The 21,401-nt window shown below is 41.7% G+C and overlaps 1 protein-coding gene across 9 annotated transcripts in view; it reads right to left on the bottom strand.

Annotated features, from left to right (window-relative positions):
- The window catches only part of rasal2 (RAS protein activator like 2), a 421,164-nt gene that overhangs the window by 185,790 nt on the left and 213,973 nt on the right, over positions 1-21,401 (bottom strand). The window contains exons 1-2 of one of the 9 annotated variants that reach the window (XM_073063635.1): positions 2,351-2,397; positions 163-218 (exon numbers count right to left, since the gene is read on the bottom strand). The exons of 6 other annotated variants lie outside the window; for them this stretch is intronic. Coding sequence is in view for 2 of the 3 variants with exons in the window: in XM_073063637.1 (XP_072919738.1) it covers positions 2,351-2,426 (76 nt within the window). In the remaining variant the exon portion in view is untranslated. Of the gene's footprint in view, positions 1-162; positions 219-2,350; positions 2,439-21,401 lie in introns of those variants that run through there. 2 more of the 9 variants (XM_073063637.1, XM_073063633.1) reach the window with 2 other exon arrangements.

The raw sequence follows: 21,401 nt of genomic DNA on the forward strand, positions 1-21,401 counted from the left end.
CTTTTCAGGAGGTCTGATTATAATACTTAGTGTGAAATCTACATTGAAAATACAAAGCTAAACCAGCCACCTTGCCTAATAAAGAATTTTAATAATCAAAATAGGTGGTGGTCCAAAACAACATGTGAAGCAAAAATCTTTCATTTGCTCCTCTTTATATACCTCCTCTTCTGAAGATGCTGACTCTTGCTTCAGGCTGTGATAACTCGCTTGTGATCCTGCACAGTCAAAGATGGACAGAAACAAATTTCTAGCCTCATACTTTAGTCACAATATCTATCAGGGTGTTTTGACAGTTGGGGATCTGCCTACTTTGTTTTAAGCGAACAACCATAGCCTCAAACAAAACACAAATTTTAATCACAAGGCTAAGGCTCCTTTTAACTCATCCAAACAGCATTTTTTCAATCTGAAAGCTTAAAGAGTGAGCCAGAGGATTCAGTCTTGCAGTGCCCCTTCTTGACCTCATGCGGCATACATTCACACTGCTTAATTTTCCAGTAACAGCCTCATTATCATACCAGGCATTGCATCTACCAGCCTAATTTGTGACACACTAAAAGATAAAAGACAGGCACCATCAATGAAAGTTCAACGCCCAGAGCTAGTAATTACTCTCCCTCAATTGTGACAATTTGCCAAGACAAAAAAATGAGTAATTTTTTTGCCATTCCTACACATCCAAATTTAAATACACACCTTACCACCACCATCTAACATTCAAGAATATCAACATGCTTATGAAGATTCTTTCACAACAGACATCCTCTAGTCATCTACCTGAAACACTTGCTCTCCAATAGATCTGGCTGCCTAATGGAGCATTTCCAGCAATATCTTGTTTAGTGAAGTACATGAAGGTGGTGTTGGATTCCTGTCTCAACAGAAAAAAATCCACAAGTATAGATAGGTTTCAATGCAGAAGCAGCAGCTGTAATTCTAACACTTTATAACACCAGCTGCGGTGAACATGAAAATAATAGCCCAAACTCCTCTCCAAAGAAGAATTAATAGTAAAAAAAATAAAATGGGAAGCAAGAGTCTTTCAAATGGAAAACATAATCAACCTACAGCTAAGTACTTAAATTCATTGAAGTACTGCATGAGCTACACGCCACTCCCTGTGCAGTCAGAAATAAACTGCACTAACATTATGACCATCATCAGTTAAACTAATTAGAAAATTGACTATTTGCAATATACTCTGATTTTCCCAACAAATGATGCTATTTCTTCCAGAGCTTCAAAGAAACACAGAAAATCCACCAACATATTTATACAGAGCTTCTTTTTTAAATTGATCGGCCCAGTAAAAATTTCTTTTACTCGAGATCTTCTCTATAAATGGATGAGAATTGTAGACCTAGGATCATTGTACAACAGTGCCATGCCATGGACTAATACCCCAGCTGATACTATCAAATTAAAAGTGAGCATTCCAGTGTGTCATCATTAGGACAACTAAAAATGAAAACAAGGCAGGTGTTCACCTCTCATCCCAAGTCCTCTTAATGTAAACAACAATGCACTCTGCTGCAGCATATAGGCAAAACACTTCTACAACCATGTCTTTGTTTTTATATTCTCTAGTTATCAAGTAAATAAAACTAGACTGAAGTCCAGTAGGGTTCCAATTTACAATAATCCTGCTTTGTAGAATAAACTCCAATGCTGACATCTACAGCTTTCTTGCTGCAAATTGGAAATATTAAAATACTCCCTTTGTTTTACAAACACAATTATTCAGAATGCTTAAATTTTTTTGAATATGAAACTCCTTTGTCTGCAGTCCATTGACACTATACAAAAACTCTCAACTGTTCTACATCACTGTTTTTGAGCAGAAACTTAGCACTTTCAACAGGCAATCACAATTTTTAAAATTTTCAATTCCTTTATCTGTGTTTCAAGAGAATATTTTTTAAAAAAATCAGAAACTCCTTTGTTTGCTGTCCATTGACACGCACAAAAACTCTCAACTGTTCTACATCACCGTTTTTGAGCAGAAACTTAGCACTTTCAACAGGCAATCACAAAACTTTATTTTCAATTCCTTAATCTGTGTTTAAAGAGAAAACCTTTGAAGCAAACACACACACCCACCCAGCAGCAGCATTTCAGAGAACAAATCAGCTAAGCATGAGATCAAAGGTTCACAATTACAAGCAGCACCAGAATCTCTGCATACTTCTCAAACACCAACTCGATACAGAGCATCTCACCCAAACAAGCTTCAACATCCCAATTAGCCTTGCATCACCCACTACTGGCAACTGGCACTTCGATCAAATACACACAAGACAAAAGACCTTTCCAAGGGTTTAGGGGTCAGGTAAAGTCTGCTTTCTACCGAGCAACAAAAGAAGCTGTTCCTCATCTTCAACGCAGTTTGACCACTCTGCTCTACCATGGAGGAATGAACTCATTGTCTGTCCACAGAATCTGGACTCTGGCCACAAAGGCTGCACAAAATATACCAACACCTTTCATACAGCTCTATTATCCTTTCTCATATATTACAACAAGACAGCCAGCCAATAAATGGATATGCAAAGTGTTTTATTGATCACTGGCCTCTCTCATTGGCGCACAACACAGTTCATATTGATGGATTTTAATGGATTGTATAAAAGCTGCCAAGAGAGATATTAAAGCTTTTAGTGCATTTCCTGGATAAGATTTTCTGTGCCTGTGCATCTGCAGTCAGCAGCATTAACGATTACCAGCTGATTTTATCTAGCAAACCAAGTATTTTTTATCACAACCAAAGCAAATGAATTTGTTTTCTAATGTAGCCTTTATTTTCAAGAAACATAAGAAATTCCCATTTACACATTATTTATTTATTTAGAGATACCATGCAGAGTAGGCCCTTCCAGCCGCACCGCCCAGCAACCCCTGACAACCCCAATTTAACCCTAACCTAATCAGAGGACAACTTACAACGACCAATTAACCTACCTGGTACGTCTTTGCACTATGGGAGGAAACGGGAGAACCCACACATTCCACGGGGAGGACGTACAGAGACTCCTCACAGAAAATGCTGGGATTGAACACCAAACTCCAATGCCCTGGGTTGTCATGCTGTCCCATTATTATTCAGGAAAGCAGGCAATTCTGCAGAAGTATACTACAATAAGGTACATTTTCTTATCAGTACCATCTCACAGCATTGCAAATACTACTCAATGTGAAGTAGTACCAGGACACAGGATAGTTCCCAAGCATAAACTATCCCAAACAATATTTTCACATCTTTAAGGGAATTATCCAATCTCATCCTGGCCTCTCTGCAAATCATATCTGAATCATGCTAAAAAATCACATCCTGAGTAAAGTGTTACCCAATTAAGTGACAAACTTGACTTTGATTTAGAGGTAAAAAGAAATCCACAGAGAAAGGCAGAAAGAACCAGAGACAGAGAGTGAAGGTTTCTCATTTTTCCATGCAAAAGTGGAATTACCTGTGGAATTCATACACAACAACTGACATACATGTACTTGATATGTCCCTAAGTGCGCACAAAAATACTCTGAGATGTAACATAAATATTTGAGCCTCAAATTGTGCACTTGTCCCATATGATGACTCTTCTCTTGGGTTGAAGCATGGATGGAGTCAGGGAGTTTAAAAAAAGGGCATAAATTACTCAGTAGTCAATTTTCAGCAATGCAGCACATAAATCAATTCCTAACCTACTAAACACTACGAATAGAACTGAACATCAGTCTATAACTTGCATTACTGTGCAGACATCACAAAGGAATTATGGAGACAATTTGTCCAAGTATAAATGTAATCACCACAGAAAATTAATGAAAAAGCCCTAATAGAGAAACAGCACTGGGGAAACAAACTAGAAAACATTTCAGTCCAGGGTTTACCGGCGCTTGTCTATAAAGCCTGACAAAGCACTATAACCAATCCAAGATATGAATAAATTAATGTGGCAAGTTATAATTTAAGTGGTGCTTATTGTGTAAGGAAATGAGTTTATTCACCCACATTACCAAATTTTGAAGATTCTAGCTTTCCCTGCTGTGATAAAACAAAAAAAAGAATTCAAACTGAATTCAAAAGAACAAAACTGGACACAAGTACAAAGATGTCGCACACTTTCAGACATGACATCACAGAAACACAGGCGAAAGATGGACAGCAGCATTTTACTGCCTGGGCTTTCCGACACATTTTATAGGCTTATAGCAAAAGAGGAGAAAGAAATAGGAAAATCAACCAAAAGCACTGGGCAATATCAATAGTTTCAAGTCAACCATGAGCTTCTCTGTTTCTTTAGCAGGCTCTGAAAATCAAGTGCAAAAGTAGCTTTCTTTTAAATAAACAACCTTTACCAAAATAGCAGATTACTCCAGGAATGCTCCTCAATGCTGTAGCTTCTGAAGAAAAATAATAAAACACCCTTCAATAACGGCAGCAAGCTCCCACATAAACACCAGTGACTGGTACAATGCATCAAAATCATAACATTGGATAGTCAGATCTTTGAGGTATCCTTCCTCATACAAGCTACCCTGGAGCATTGATAAATCACAAGTTGAAATGCAGTAACCTGTTGATGACAGCTGGTGTATATTGTCAATACTGGCATTTCCCCTACTACTGACTGTTCACCAAATTACCATTACTTACAACTGCTCCTTGGTAGTTCCCGTTTATTGACATGACATTTGTGGTTTTGTGAGTAGTACAAAGCAAAAGCATAAAATTAGTATAAATTACAAAATACTACCTGGGGTGCTTAAGGAGAGGTAATCCACCTCAAAAATTGCTGGCCAACTTTTATCAATGTGGGATAGAGAGCATACTGACATATGGCATGACGGTGCGGTATTCTAGCTGCAGCAAGACAGATCACAAAGCACTCCAACGACAGCTGGAGTAGGTCAGCTCAGCACATTATTGGGACTCAACTACCGGACCTGGAGACAATCTACAACTCTCAATGCCTATGCCACTCTTGTAACATCATTAAAGACCCATCCCATTCCAGACACTGCTTGTTCAATTTTCTGCCATTTGGAAGGAGATACAGAAACATCTTAGTCAGGACAGCAAGACTGAAAAACAGCTTCTTCTTGAGGGCTGTTGTGCATCTGAATAATGCTACAGCCTGGCTTGCCAATGGTCTTTCAATGTTATGGAGTATCAAAGTCACTTGTTGCAAGTAAATAAGGGATTTAAAAAAAATTAAGCTGTACCACATGCATTGTAAATATGTATTTTGCACAGACGGGAGTAGCACTGCAATCTTATTGTCTAGGGCAATGACATTCAAGTTCTATTCTATTCTATAATAAATAAATAAAAGAAAATAGGAATAATTAGGTAATGTTCATGGACCATTCAGAAATCTAATGGAAGAGTGGAAGAATCATAGAACATGAGGCTTCCGGCTTTTATACCTCCTCCCTGATGGTAGTAATGAGAAGAGGGCATGTCCCAGATGGTGAAGGTTCTTTCTGATATATGCCACCTTCTTGAGGAAAAGCCTCTTGAAGATGCCTTCAATGGTGTTGAGGGGTGTGCCCCTGATGGAGCTGGCTGGGCCTGCAACCCTCTGCAGCCTCTTGCAAGCCTGTGTATTGGAGCCTCCATACCAGACTGTTGTTGGTAAAATCTCAGATGATGACCAGGTGCACTGAGGTGAGGCTGATCAGCTAGTTTGAGTGGTTTGCAACAACAACCTTGCATGCACTGCGAGCAAGATGAAGAAATTGATTGTGAAGAACACACACCAGTCCTCATTGAGGGGTTAGCGGTGGAAAAGTGAGCAGCTTTAAGTTCCTGGATGGTGATATCTCAGAGGATGTGCACTGGGACTAACATATTGATGCAATAACGAAGAATGCACACCAATGGCTCCACTTCGTTAGGGTTTGAGGAGGACTGGAAAATCATCAAAACCTGTTGCAAATTTCCATAGCTGTACAGTGGTAGTTCAAATACTGCATTATGACAACAAAGGTGAAAGAGGCAGAGTTTGCATGTACTGTACCTCCAAAGTGATTATTTCTACAGCAGTCTTTTCAGATGATATATGGAATATTGTTTTTCCAATCCTGGGGGAGAGGGTAATGGATGCAGCAGGTAGTGCTACTGCTTCAGAGTTTCAAAACCCCATATTCCATTTATCTTCTGGTGATGCTCATGCGGTATTTATAGTGTCTCCCAGTGGACATGCTGATTCCCCACTGTACTCCACACTTGACCCCACATTCTAAAAATACGCTACCTCAAATGACTGCTGTAAATTATCCCTAATTTTCTGGGTGGGAGGAGTTATTCTACTTTATTAGGTGCAGTTGATAGTTACATAAGAGAAAATAGAATACAGGGAAACAAATGGGGTTGATTAGCAACCTAGCACAGAATTGATGACAGAATGAATCCCAATGAAAAAAATAGAACATAGAATAGTAAAGCACAGTACAGGCCCTTCAGCCCACAATGTTGTGCCAACCCTTAAACCCTGCCTCCCATATAACCCCCCACCTTAAATTCCTCCATATACCTGTCAAGTAGTCTCTTAAATTTCACTAGTGTATCTGCCTCAACTACTGACTCAGGCAGTGCATTCCATGCACCAACCACTCTCTGAGTAAAAAACCTTCCTCTAATATCTCCCTTGAACTTCCCACCCCTTACCATGTCCTCTTGTATTGAGCAGTGGTGCCCTGGGGAAGAGGCGCTGGCTGTCCACTCTATCTATTCTTCTTAATATCTTGTATACCTCTATCATGTCTCCTCTCATCCTCCTTTTCTCCAAAGAGTAAAGCCCTAGCTCCCTTAATCTCTGATCATAATGCATACTCTCTATACCAGGCAGCATCCTGGTAAATCTCCTCTGTACCCTTTCCAATGCTTCCACATCCTTCCTATAGTGAGGCGACCAGAACTGGACATAGTACTCCAAGTGTGGCCTAACCAGAGTTTTATAGGGCTGCATCAATACCTTGCTACTCTTAAACTCTATCCCTCGACTTATGAAAGCTAACACCCCATAAGCTTTCTGAACCACTCAATCTACCTGTCAGGCAACTTTCAGGGATCTGTGGACATGTATCCCCAGATCCCTCTGCTCCTCCACACTACCAAGTATCCTGCTATTTACTTTGTACTCTGCCTTGGAGTTTGTCCTTCCAAAGTGTACCACCTCACTCTTCTCCAGGTTGAACTCCATCTGCCACTTCTCAGCCCACTTCTGCATCCTATCAATGTCTCTCTGCAATCTTCGACAATCCTCTACACTATCCACAACACCACCAACCTTTGTGTCGTATGCAAACTTACCAACCCACCCTTCTACCCCCACATCCAGGTAGTTAATAAAAATCAGGAAAAGTAGAAGTCCCAAATCCGATCCTTGTGGGACACCACTAGTCACAACCCTCCAATCCAATCACGACCCTCTGCTTTCTGCAAGCAAACCAATTTTGAATCCACCTGGCCAAACTTCCCTGGATCCCATGCCTTCTGACTTTCTGAATAAGCGTACTGTGTGGAACCTTGTCAAATGCCTTACTAAAATCCATGTAGATCACATCCACTGCACTACCCTCATCTATATGCCTGGTCACCTCCTCAAAGAACTCTATCAAGCTTGTTAGACACGATCTGCCCTTCACAAAGCCATGCTGACTGTCCCTGATCAGACCATGATTCTCTAAATGCCCACAGATCCTATCTCTAAGAATCTTTTCCAACAACTTTCCCACCACAGACGCAAGGCTCACTGGTCTATAATTACCCAGACTATACCTACTACCTTTTTTGAACAAGGGGACAACATTTGCCTCCTTCCAATCCTCCCGTCCCATTCCCGTGGACAACAAGGACATAAAGATCCTAGCCAGAGGCTCAGCAATCTCTTCCCTCGCCTTGTGGAGCAGCCTGGGGAATATTCCGTCAGGCCCTGGGGACTTATCCGTCCTAATGTATTTTAACAACTCCAACAACTCCTCTCCCTTAATATCAACATGCACCAGAACATCAACCTCACTCATATTGTCCTCACCGTCATCAAGTTCCCTCTCATTGGTGAATACTGAATGGAAGTATTCATTGAGGACCTCGCTCACTTCCACAGCCTCCAGGCACATCTTCCCACTTTTATCTCTAATCGGTCTTACCTTCACTCCTGTCATCCTTTTGTTCTTCACATAATTGAAGAATGCCTTGGGGTATTCCTTTACCCTACTCGCCAAGGCCTTCTCATGCCCCCTTCTTGCTCTCCTCAGCCCCTTCTTCAGCTCCTTTCTTGCTACCCTATATTCCTCAATAGACTCATCTGATCCTTGCTTCCTAAACCTCATGTATGCTGCCTTCTTCCACCTGACTAGATTTTCCACTTCACTTGTCACCCATGGTTCCTTCACCCTACCATTCTTTATCTTCCTCACCGTGACAAATTTATCCCTAACATCCTGCAAGACATCCCTAAACATCGACCACATGTCCATAGTACATTTTCTTGCAAAACATCATCATAATTCACACCTGCAAGTTCTAGCCTTACAGCCTCATAATTTGCCCTTCCCCAATTAAAAATTTTCCTGTCCTCTCTGATTCTATTCTTTTCCATGATAATGCTAAAGGCCAGGGAGCGGTGGTCACTGTCCCCAGATGCTCACCCACCGAGAGATCTGTGACCTGACCAGGTTTGTTACCTAATACTAGATCTAGTATAGCATTTCCCCCTAGTTGGTCTGTCAACATACTGTGACAGGAATCCATCCTGGACACACTTAACAAACTCTGCCCCGTCTAAACCAGTGGAACTAATCAGGTGCCAATCAATATTAGGGAAGTTAAAGTCACCCACGATGACAACCCTGTTATTTTTGCACCTTTCCAAAATCTGCCTCCCAATCTGCTCCTTGGTATCTCTGCTGCTACCAGGGGGCCTATAGAATACACCCAGTAGAGTCCTGTTCCTGACTTCCACCCATACTGACTCAAAAGAGTATCCTGCTACATTACCCACCCTTTCTGTAGCTGTAATAGTATCCCTGACCAGTAATACCACCCCTCTTCCCCTCCCCTCCCCATCCCTTTTAAATCATTGAAATCCAGGAATATTGATAATTCACTCCTGCCCTGATGCCAGCCAAGTCTCTGTAATGGCCACTACATCATAATTCCAAGTATGTATCCAAGCTCTCAGTTCATCACTTTTGTTCCTGATGCTTCTTGCATTGAAGTACACACACTTAAGCCCTTCTACCTTACTACCTTTACACCCTTTATTCTGCTTCTCTTTCCTCAAAGCCTCTTTATATGTTAGATCTGCCTTTACACCATGTACTATACTTGCAGTTCTCGCATGACCTTCATCCTCCTTCACCTCACTATCTGCTCTAACAGTCTGGTTCCCCTTCCCCTGCAAATCTAGTTTAAACCCTTCGGAGCTGCGCTAGCAAACCTTCCCACAAGGATGTTAGTCCCCTTCCAGTTCAGGTGCAACCCATCCTGTCGGAACAGGATCCACCTTCTCTGGAACAAGGCTCAATTGTCCAGAAACATGAAGCCCTCTCTCCTGCACCAACCCCTTAGACACGTATTTAGCTGCATTATCTTCCTATTTCTAGCCTCACTAGCACGTGGCACGGGTAGCAGTCCTGAGATTGCAACCCTGGAGGTTCTGTCCTTCAACTTTGCACCTAACTCCCTAAACTCTCTTTGCAGGACCTCCTCCTTCTTCCTATCCACGTCATTGGTCCCTACATGGACCACAACATCTGGCTGCTCACTCTCCCTCCTGAGAATACTGAGAACTCCATCCGAGATATCGTGGACCCTGGCACCAGGGAGGCAACAGACCATCCGGGATTCTCGATTTCTCCCACAGAACCTCTTACCTGTCCCCCTAACTATCAAATCCCCTATCAATACTGCTCTCCTCTTTTCCTTCCTTCCCTTCTGAGCTGAGAGTCCAGTCTCGGTGCCAGAGACACGACCACTGTAACTTGTCCCTGATAGGTCATCCCCACCAACAGTATCCAATACTTATTGTTGATGGGAATGGCCACAGGGGTGCTCTGCTCATTCCGTCTATTCCCCTTCCCTCTCCTGACAGTCACCCAGCTACCTCTCTCTTCCTCATCTCTTTTTGTGGATGGATTTTGCATATGGATGACTGAAGTCTAACCAAACTGTGGATTATTTTCAGAAGAATTGCAGCCGTCACCAGCAAAATTGTGAAAAAGTAATACTGTTTTTAATTGATAGAGAAATGTGCTGAAATTAGTAGTCACTTTCACTTGTGATACTTAAACCACATTTTAAAAATAATAAAATTGGTTATCTTATGGATCCTATGGCGAGACAGGTCCTCCACAAACATCATTCTTCATCAGAAAGCCAGGCCAATGGAGACAGTCTCAACACATGCCTTGATCCAACCCTAGAACAATTTAATTCTAACTCTGTAATGAAGTGACAACTCCTCAGTTATTAAATTCCACACCACACCAAACTGCCTCACCTTCATCAATAATCCTTCATCCTCATCACCTCCTTGATCTCACTAAATTCAGGCAACTCCACCAGTGAATCCCTGACTGTGCTTGAATGCTGGTGTCCAAGTGGAGTGCTTTGTTGCAGCAGGTAATGCTCTTGCATTACATCCCCAGTCATCTGGACTGGATCCTGACCTTGCAAGCTATGTGGAGTTCGCACAGCATGGGTACTACGATTTCCTTTTCCAAGGCAGAGATATGCTGGTTAGTTAACTGACTGTTGCTAAATATTCCTCAGAGGCAATGAGTTGCAGAAGAATCAAAATGGGACTGATGGATTTGTGCGTAGTGGTTAAAATAAAGCTCTTATAGCTCGGAGCATCAGAGATTGGAGTTTAAATGCAGCATCCTCTGTAAGAAATGTGTACATCGTCCCGTGATCACATGGGTTTCCTCTGGTGTTCCAGTTGCTTCCGACAATCTAATGAGTTGCTGGGCATGGTGACTCATTGGGCTGGAAGGTATTGTTCGCGCTGTATCTCTTAAAAGGAAACAGGGGATAAGAGCAGGAGTGGAACCGATGAGACTGCTCTGCTGCGACTCGGAGTGGACCCAATGAACCAAAAGACCACCTTCTATATTGTAATCAGTAAATTCCAGATCGGTTGTCTAATCCACAGGAGAACAAAAGGAAACTGAGCAAAACATACACAAGTGAGTCCTGATAAACAGTCAGCTGTATTCCTCTCCATAAATGCTGCCTAACCTGCTGAGTTCCTCCAGCATTTTCTGTGTTTCTAGATTTCCAGCATCTACAGAATCTCTTGTGTTTCAAAATTGAACAAAAACTATTTTCTGTACATTGCTTCAGACCCCACATTTTATTTGACTTCAGTAAGGTTAGAAGGACACTAGTCTTAAAGGAGTTACAAAAACTCTAAAAGGGCATTTTCTTTGCCACGTACTTGACATTCAAAGGCTCTCACAGACTGGAATAGAAAGCAGATACAGAGAAGGCATCTCTCACTATGAGCAATGGCTCATCTGTGACTGCTTCACTTCAATTCTCTTTGTTCACAGCATGAAGTCAGTGTATTGATATGCATTTCTGTAGGAAGGACTTCTATAGCAATGACAAAATTACTTGATCATGACTGCTTGAATGTTATCGGTTTCACCATGCTTTGCAATTTCTTTTTTCAGATCATATACAGAGTGCATTGAAGGAAAGTGACTGGGCTGTTGAAGGTCTTCACGTACCTCACTGACAGAAAATAGATGGTCCATTGTATTGTTCTGTGTTCCTGGATGCCTCAAGTCACTCACACTGCCTGTATGCTTTCTGCATGCCTTAAGCATTAGTCACAACATGGACAAGAAAAGGGTCTGGCTACTAATGATTGAAAGACATGGCCCCAAATTTTTCAGACATCACTCAAACACCTGCTTTGCTGGAATTAAGGTCCTTAAGATAAATAACCCTCTACTCTTATCAGTTCAGCTGTTCATTGGTGACTGTCCCATGATTTTTGTGGTATTACATCATAATTTTTCTAGTTGCATTTATTAAGGACAACCATACTGCAAGATAAAATCCTTTTCACTTCAATTTTTCTTATGGTCTTATGGTCCAATTGTCCAGCTGCTAACTATTGAATAAAACAAAGCTGTTTATTTACATGTCCTCTTGACAGCACATGTTGCAATTTCACTTGGAATGAGATTTCCATTTTTCACTGGGTTTCACGCCTTAGATATGACTTAGAACATCGTGACTATTTAACAAACCAGTTTAATGAACTAAAATTAAAGTAACAAACAGAAACCAGACAATGCTGGGAACAAATTAACTCACGTTGCATATATTTGCTCAGTATTCAACAGTTATTAAAATGGGACCAACTTTTCTGCTTGGCAGTGCTGGCTGTGGGTGACAGCCATCTTATCTACATTGCATAAATACAACCTTAAGTTTCTCTTAGAAACTCAGTTAGAATCTGATGAGCACTATATTGGTTCGCTATTGGCTGCTGTAGGCATGTTCTTGCCAACAACATCCATGGACTCAGGGATTTGGGCTATATTATATTTGTGTGTGTGACTATATTTTTACTGCTATCTGCATGCGACTTGTGCTGTGCATGACTGGTGGTAACGTGTTTTGCATCTTGGCCCCAGAGGAACGCTGTTTTCTTTGGTTGAATTCATGGGTATCCATGTATGGTTGAATGACAATTAAACTTGAACTTGAAATAACAAAAAGATGTACCCATAATTGCACAATGGTTTAGGAAGGGGTGTAATATTTAACAGAATCTTTTCTGCACCATTCTCTGCTCCACAAGAGGGGCAATATAAATTTCCAGATCAACATACTTCAAAAATATATGCCAAGACACCTAATGTCTCCTCATCTGGATTGAAAACAAAAGACCATAGTTGTGGAAATACATTGCAGCTGGTCTCAGAGTTACATACGCCCAGCTATGGACACCCCTAATGAGAACCTGCATTATTCATTTCGAAAGTACAAATTACATGCCAACTTCCATTCCTATAATTAAAAGAACTAGTTTCCTCTCTTTCCGCTTCTTGTAATTGTTCAGATCCTGAAGATATCTTGGTCCTTTCCACTTCTTGTCAGTCTTAATTATCTTTGATTCATTCATTGTAATACTATAGAAATGCAGTTACCCTATGGAGTGATTTAAAAAAAAATGTATTTTCTGACTTATGGGCAGAATTGACTTTTAGACTTCTATGAAAATGAAACCTATTTGTTAGCTGGAGATACCCTGCACTTTAAAACATTAAATTCAGGGTGGGCCATAAAATGATTGTCAAAATCATGGACTAACAATACAAGTCAGAATAAAATTATTGCTTCAAAACTTTCATTCTGCTTTCTGCCCTTTTGAATGATTCAATCCTTAATTTTTGGTCTTTTACTTTAAAATGCTTCTTTTCTCCTCGTTTCTCCACTTTACTATAAACAAGGAATTAAACATGTGGAATATGACTGAGACAATCTAAAAAATACCCACTCAGAACAATTCTGTATTACAGGCATTTAAGTAATTGGTAGAGACATGAATGGGATCAGAGCTCAAACTCATCATTTCTGAAGTATCTCAGATTGTTCTGCCAAAATAAAAATGACTGTGGATAATTCTCATTAGAGCAGATTGCATTCCAAGGCCAAGTTCCCAAATTAAATGAATGCAGAATCACCTCACTGAACTGCTGGACAATTAGGAGAAAGTATAAATTAATTTCCTAAAACCTCATATGGCAGCAAAACTAAGAGCAGTCAATTCAAGATTGTATAACGATGTAATAAATAGGACCAAGAGATCTTCAGGACCTGAATAAATGCATCATAGGAATTTGAAGGTGATGACTCTGCACTGTGCCAGGAACCTGGGTTCAATGCTGATCTCAGGCACAATCTGCGTGGTTTGCACTTTCTCCAATCTCATCAAACAGGTTTCCTCCAGGTGCTCCAGTTTCCTCCCACATCTCAAAGATGTGCAGCTTCATGGTTAATTGCCACCATAAATTACCCCCTCATGAAAAGGTTAGAGTTGATGAGAATATGCGGAGAATTTTAAAAATGGAATTAGAAACGTAGAAAACCTACAGAACAATACAGGCTCTTCAGCCTTCAAAGTTGTGCCGAACATGTCCCAACCTTAGAAATTACCCACAGCCCTCTATTTTTCTAAGTTCCATGTATCTATCTAAAAGAATCTAAAAAAAAGACCCTATCATATCCGCCTCCACCACTGTTGCCGGCAGCCCATTCCAGGCACTCACCACTGCCCGAGTAAAAAAACTTACCCCTGACATTTCCTCTGTACCTACTCCCCAGCACCTTAAACCTGTGTCCTCTTGTGGCAACCATTTCAGCCCTGGGAAAAAGCCTCTGACTATCCACACGATCAATGCCTCTCATCAGGTCACCTCTCCTCCTCTGTCGCTCCAAGGAGAAAAGGCCGAGTTCACTCAACCTATTCCGATAAAGCATGCTCCCCAATCCAGGTAACGTCCTTGTAAATCTCCTCTGCACCCTTTCCATGGCTTCCAAATCCTTCCTGTAGTGAGGCAACCAGAACTGAGCACAGTACTCCAAGTGGGGTCTGATCAGGATCCTATATAGCTGCAACATTACCTCTCAGCTCCTAAATTCAATTCCCGATTGATGAAGGCCAATACACCATATGCCCTACACCTTCTTAACCACAGAGTCAACCTGCGCAGCTGCTTTGAGCGTCCTATGGACTCGGACCCAGATCCCTCTGATCATCCACACTGCCATTAGTACTATATTTTGCCATCATATTTGACCTACCAAAATGAACCACTTCACACTTAACTGGGTTGAACTCCATCTGCCACTTCTCAGCCCAGTTTTGTATCCTATCAATGTCCCGCTAAAACCTCTGACAGCCCTCCACACTATCCATAACACCGCCAACCTTTGTGTCATCAGCAAACTTGCTAACTCATCCCTCCACTTCCTCATCCAGGTCATTTATAAAAATCACAAAAGGTAAGGGTCCCAGAACAGATCCCTGAGGCACACTACCGGTCACCGACCTCCATGCAGAATATGACTTGTCTAAAACCACTCTTTGCCTTCTGTGGGCAAGCCAGTTCTGGATCCACAAAGCAAGGTCCCCTTGGATCCCATGCCTCCTTACTTTCTCAATAAGCCTTGCATGGGGTACCTTATCAAATCTTGCTGAAATCCATATACACTACATCTACTGCTCTTCCTTCATCAATATGTTTAGTCACATCCTCAAAAAATTCAATCAGGCTCATAAGGCATGACCTGCGCTTGACAAAGCCATGCTGACTATTCCTAATCATATTATACTTCTCCAAATGTTCATAAAACCTGCCTCTCAGGATCTTCTCCATCAACTTACCAACCACTGAGGCAAGATCACTGGTCTATAATTTCCTGGGCTATCTCTACTCCCTTTCATGAATAAAGGAACAACATCCACAACCTCTCCTGTCCCCATTGATGATGCAAAGATCATTGCCAAAGGCTTAGCAATCTCCTCCCTTACCTCCCACAGTAGCCTGGGGTACATCTCATCCAGTCCCGGTGACTTATCCAACTTGATGCTTTCCAAAAGGTTCAGCACATCCTCTTTCTTTATCTACATGCTCAAGCTTTTCAATCTGCTGCAAGTCATCACTACAATCACCAAGATCCTTTTTCACAGTGAGTATTGAAGTAAAGGATTCTTTAAGCACCTCTGCTATTTTCTCCGGTTTCATACACATTTTCCCACTGTCACACCTGATAGGTTCTAGTCTTTCACGTCTTATCCTCATGCTCTTCACATACTTGTAGAATGCCTTGGGGTTTTTCTTAATCCTAGCCACCAAGGCCTTCTCATGGCCCCTTCTGGCTCTCCTAACTTCCTTCTTAAGCTCCTTCCTAGTAGCCTTATAATCTTCTAGATCTCTAACATCACCTAGCTCTCTGAACCTTTTTTAAGCTGTGCTTTTCTTCTTGACTAGATTTATTACAGCCTTTGTACACCACAGTTCCTGTATCCTACCATAACTTACCTCTCTCACTGGAACATACCTATGCAGAACTCCACACAAATTTCCCCTGAACATTTGCCACATTTCTTCCTAACCTTTCCCTCAGAACATCAGCTTCCAATTTAAGCTTCCAATTTCCTGCCTGACAGCCTCATAATTCCCCTTACTCCAATTCAATGCTTTTCTAACTTGTCTGTTCCTATCTCTCTCAAACGCTATTGTAAAGGAGATAGAATTATGATCACTATCTCCAAAATGCTCCCCCAGAGAGATTTGACACCTGACCAGGTTCATTTCCCAATACCAAATCAAGTACAGTCTCTCCCTCTTGTAGGCTTATCTGCATATTGTGTCAAGAAACCTTCCTGAACACTCCTAATTAACTCCACCCCATCTAAACACCTTGCTCTAGGGAGATGCCAATCGATATTTGGGAAATTAAAATCTCCCATCACGACAACTCTGTTATTATTACACCTTTCCAGGAACTGGTTCCCTATCTGCTCCTCGATATCCCTGTTACTATTTGGCAGCCTATAAAAAACACCCAGTAAAGTTATTGACCCCTTCCTGTTCCTAACCTCTACCCACAGAGACTCCGTAGACAATCCCTCCATGGCGTCCACCTTTTCTGCAGCCGTGACAGTATCTCTGATCAACAGTGCCACGCCCCCACCTCTTTTGCCTCCCTCCCTGTCCTTTCTGAAACATCTAAAACCCACCACTTGAAGTAACCATTCTTGTCTCTGAGCCATCCAAGTCTCTGTAATGTCCACCACATGATATCTCCAAGTACTGATCCACGCTCTATGCTCATCCGCTTTGTTCACAATATTCCTTGCATTAAAATAGACACAACTCAAACCTTCGTTTGAGTGCGTCCCTTCTCTATCTCCTGCCTATCCTCCCTCTCGCACTGTCTACATGGCTTTCTCTATTTGTGAGCCAACCTCCTCTTCCCCAGTCTCTTCAGTTTGGTTCCCAACCCCCAACAGTTCTAGTTGAAACTCTCCCCAGTAGCCTGAGCAAACCTCCCCGCCAGGATATTGGTCCCCCTGGGATTCAAGTGCAACCCATCCTTTTTGTACAGGTCACACCTACCCCTAAAGAGGCCCCAATGATCCAGAAATCTGAATCCTTGCCCCCTGCTCCAATCCCTCAGCCACGCATTTATCTTCCACCTCATTCTATTCCTATACTCACTGCTGCATGGCACAGGCAGTAATCCTGAGATTACTACTTTTGTGGTCTTGCTTCTCAACCTCTTTCCTAACCCCCTGCAGTCTTTTTTCAGGACCTCTTCCCTTTTCCTACCTACCGTAAATTCCAGTGTATAAGCCGAGAATTTGGCTCTAAATTTTGGTCCTAAAATTAGGGGGTCGGCTTATACAAAGGGTGCCAACTTTGGAAAAACGAATACACGGAAGACACGTCGTATTTATTGGCTGTTTTTGAATCAAATTGGTTCCACTGTCGACACATGAATTCTTTGGTTTGTTTAAACTCACATCTAGTTGCTGAAGCACGGACATCAAACCACCGGGGATGATTGCAATGTCCTTATTTTCAGCTTTTAATGCTGCTTTTGTCTCACCTGACAAGTGCGCTTTGAACATGTCCCAGACATGTAGCGACTTTTCTTTCCTGAAACCTTCGGGACGTCGACGCCACACCTCTTTAACCCACTTCAAGCAACCCGCTTTGTTCGTCCAGCAGTGTTCTTGAACGTAATCAACACCCAGCGGGAATTTTCTGAGCAATCTTTGTTTTTTGTCTCAACACAAGATCATGTCTATTCATAAATTGGGTGCACCAACTTCGCGCAGCTTTGAAATTTTCGCTGACCTCATGGTGTTTTTTGTCCCATTTCAACGCTTGAACTCGAATCATTTCTCTGTTAACAATGTATCCAGACGATCGCTGGTGATTCACCCACTCTAAAACTTTTTCTTCCAGTTCTGGCCAGTGGCATGTTTTCCTGCAGTTTGCACATTTCATATTTGGCATTTCCCTCAGCGTGTCCTCTGCCTTTCTCCACTCTCTCACTTGTTTCTCGTTTACACTAAACTTCTTAGCAGCTGCAGAATTATTTGTTCCTTTAGCAAAATCCTTCAGCTTGAAGCCTGCATCATATCGCAATTGTTTTAATCTTTTATACATGGTGGTCACAAACTCAATACTGAGTACACGTACTGATCCCGCCACACCGTGTTATGTTTTAATGATGGGCGCTAAATGGTTTCACCGTGGTTACATTTCAGAGGATTCTTTTCCATTGGAAACCTAATCCAAAATTTCTCTCTCTGATTTATTTATTAAGAATTTGCTCTACAATGCTCTACAATGTGTAGGCCTGTTTTCTTAGCAGGTACTAGTTTACAAAATTTCCAGGGTCCAGATCCGGCAAAGCTGAGTACCGGCATATGAGATCTTGTGATCATTTCTGGTTAAATCAAAAACCTCTACAAAAGGGGTCAGCTTATATAAAGGCAACATTAAAAAGTCACTTTTTTAACCTTGAAATGGGGGGGGGGGGGTGTTCGGCTTACACTCCGGGTCGGCTTATACCCCAGAATAGACTGTATGTCATTGGTACCAATATGTACCATGATCTCTGGCTGTTCTCCCTCCCACTGCAGGATATCTTGGACCCGATCTGAAACATCCTGGACCCTGGCATCTGGGAGGCAAACTACCATCCGAGTTTCTTTCCTGCGTCCACAGAATTGACTGTCTGACCCCCTTAACTACAGAGGCCCCTATCACTACTGCCTTCCTCTTCCTTTCCCTACCCTTCTGAACCACATGGCCGGACTCTGTGCCAGAGGCACAGCCACTGTCGCTTCCCCCAGGTATGCTGATCCCCCCCCCCCCCCCCAACAGTACTCAAACAGGAGTATTTCTTGTCAAAGGGTACAGCCACAGGGGTACTCTCTAGTACCTGACCCTTCCCCTTCCCCCTCCCCCTCCTGACTGTGACCCACCTGTCTGTCTCCCGTGGCCCCAGTGTGACCACCTGCTCTTTCTATCACCTCCTCGCTCTCCCTGACCAGACGAAGGTCATCGAGCTGCATCTCCAGTTCCCTAATTCAGTCCCTTAAGAGCTGCAGCTCGACACACCGGGTGCAATTATGGCCATCTGGGAGGCTGGGAGACTCAAGGATCTCCCACATCTGACACCGAGTACAGAAAACCAGCCACATACTACTTCCTTTCCGCAATTAACACAGTTAAACCTACCTCGCCTCATCCCGTTACCGCCCAAGCCCGTTGAGCCAAAGCCCTATCACTGTGCTGCCTGCTCAGAACGCTGCCCGCTGGATAGGGAGGTCTTCTTTTTATACCTTTCGTGCTCTACTGGCTGACATCACGTGCCCGTGTAGTCTTGCCTCTCTTTTACCCTGAGTGGTAAAACTGCCTTCGCTCCAGAAATCCTTAGCCGTTTACCTGCAGCCTTCTTGCTCCGAATCATAAACCATTGAAGATTCCTTGCCTTTTTAAACCTTTTGCGCTCTACTGGCTGACGTCATGTGCTTGCGCAGTCTTGCCTATCTTTTACCCTGAGTAGTAAATCTGCCTTCGCTCTGGAAATCCTTAGCCGTTTACCTGCAGCCTTCTTGCTCCAATTTAGTGGAGAGAATGAAAAAAATGGGATTAGTGTGGTTCGGGTAATTGGACATTTGTTGGGTGGCTGAAAGGACTGTGCCTCTCTATGACTCTGTAACCTCCAAAGTTCCATCGATTCTAGAATTGTATTCCATATACATACTTTGATAATAAATGTACTTTGAATCTTTGAATTGTAAGAGCAAATATAACACCACACTTTCAGGAAGAAGGGAGAGTGTAATCAAGGAACTAAAGGCCAATTAGAGTGACATCATCAGAAAGGAAATGGCCAGATTCTATTATGAATGAAGCGGTAAGAAGGCATTAGGAAAATAAAACAGTTTTGGACTAAACATGATTTTGTGTCTGACAAATCCGCTGAAATTTATTGATGTTTTAAGAAGCAGAAAAGATAACAGCCAGTTGTTAAGATGTACTTTGACTTACAGAATAAAATGTGACAAAAGAGATTTTCCAACAAAATAAGGAAGCACAGTATTGAGGATAATAGACTCACTAATAGCTGAAAGAGTAGGAATAAACAGGTCATTTAAGGAAAGGAGGTTTTGACCAGTCAAGTGTGCCAGAAATCTGTATGAGAGTTCTAGTTATTTACTACCTGTATCAATGAGTTCAGTGAAGTAGTATCATGTGTATTATATCCAGGTTTCTTATGAAACATAGCAAAATGTAAAGAAACATCAGGGGACTGTAGACAGGTGAAGAATCTCCAACAAGTTAGATAGAATATAATGTGAAAAGATATGAAGTTATCTCTTTTGATCAAAAATGTAGCAAGGCAATGATGTTTTCAACAAGAAAGATTGAAATGTGACGGTTTCCAGAAGAACAGTCCTTGTATACAAAATACGTAGGTTTAGCAGACAACTGGAAATAAAGCAGATTGATTGCCTTTATTGCCAGAGGATTTAAGTACAAGAGCAGACATGGTTTTGCTCTAGTACAATGGAATACTAGGGAAAGGGGTTGAGGAATATTGTGCATAAGAAGAATAACCAGGTTGATTCCTGGGATGGAGTTTTGTTATACTGCATAAGAGATGAAGGAGACACAGCATGTTTAGTCTTGAATTTGGAAGAATGAGTTATATTCACAATTGTATAAAATTTGTAAAGGACTAAGCAGTGTAGTAGAGTTTACATTTTCACTGGCTGGGATGTCAAGAACCAGAGCTTAGTTTCAAAATAAGGAATAACAATTCAAGACAGAGATAAAATAGATTTCTTCAGCCAGACTACACTAAACCTAAGAAACTCACAATCCAAAAGAAGTTGTGAACACCCAGTCACAAAGTACAGGTCAAAATGGAAATCTAACTGATTTTCAGATATTAAGGAAATCAAAGGAACTGACACTGATGCAAACAATCAGAACAGGTCAGATTGGATGGCAGAGAAAGGCAACACCTGCTTTGATTTATCGTACGTAAAGTTCCTATTCAATCATTGTAGCTCACTGTAAATAATGAATTAGGAGTTCCAGAGGTTGGCCTGATGTTATCGCCAGTAATAATAATAAAAAATAGAGTCTTCAACAGATAAAACACACATTTATGAACCACATCTGAAGAAGCTTCAACTTCAGAGAAGTATAAAAATTTCCTAAATCCTAAATCCTAAAATTTCCTAAAAAGTGCTTCAAGTACTGTAATTGTAGTTATTGTCCACCGAAGAGAAAGGGGACCTCCATTTCATTGCATATGAAAATCAAATACTTTC

Source organism: Hemitrygon akajei, chromosome 12, assembly GCF_048418815.1.
Source record: "Hemitrygon akajei chromosome 12, sHemAka1.3, whole genome shotgun sequence".
In the NCBI taxonomy this organism is placed as follows: Eukaryota; Metazoa; Chordata; class Chondrichthyes; order Myliobatiformes; family Dasyatidae; genus Hemitrygon; species Hemitrygon akajei.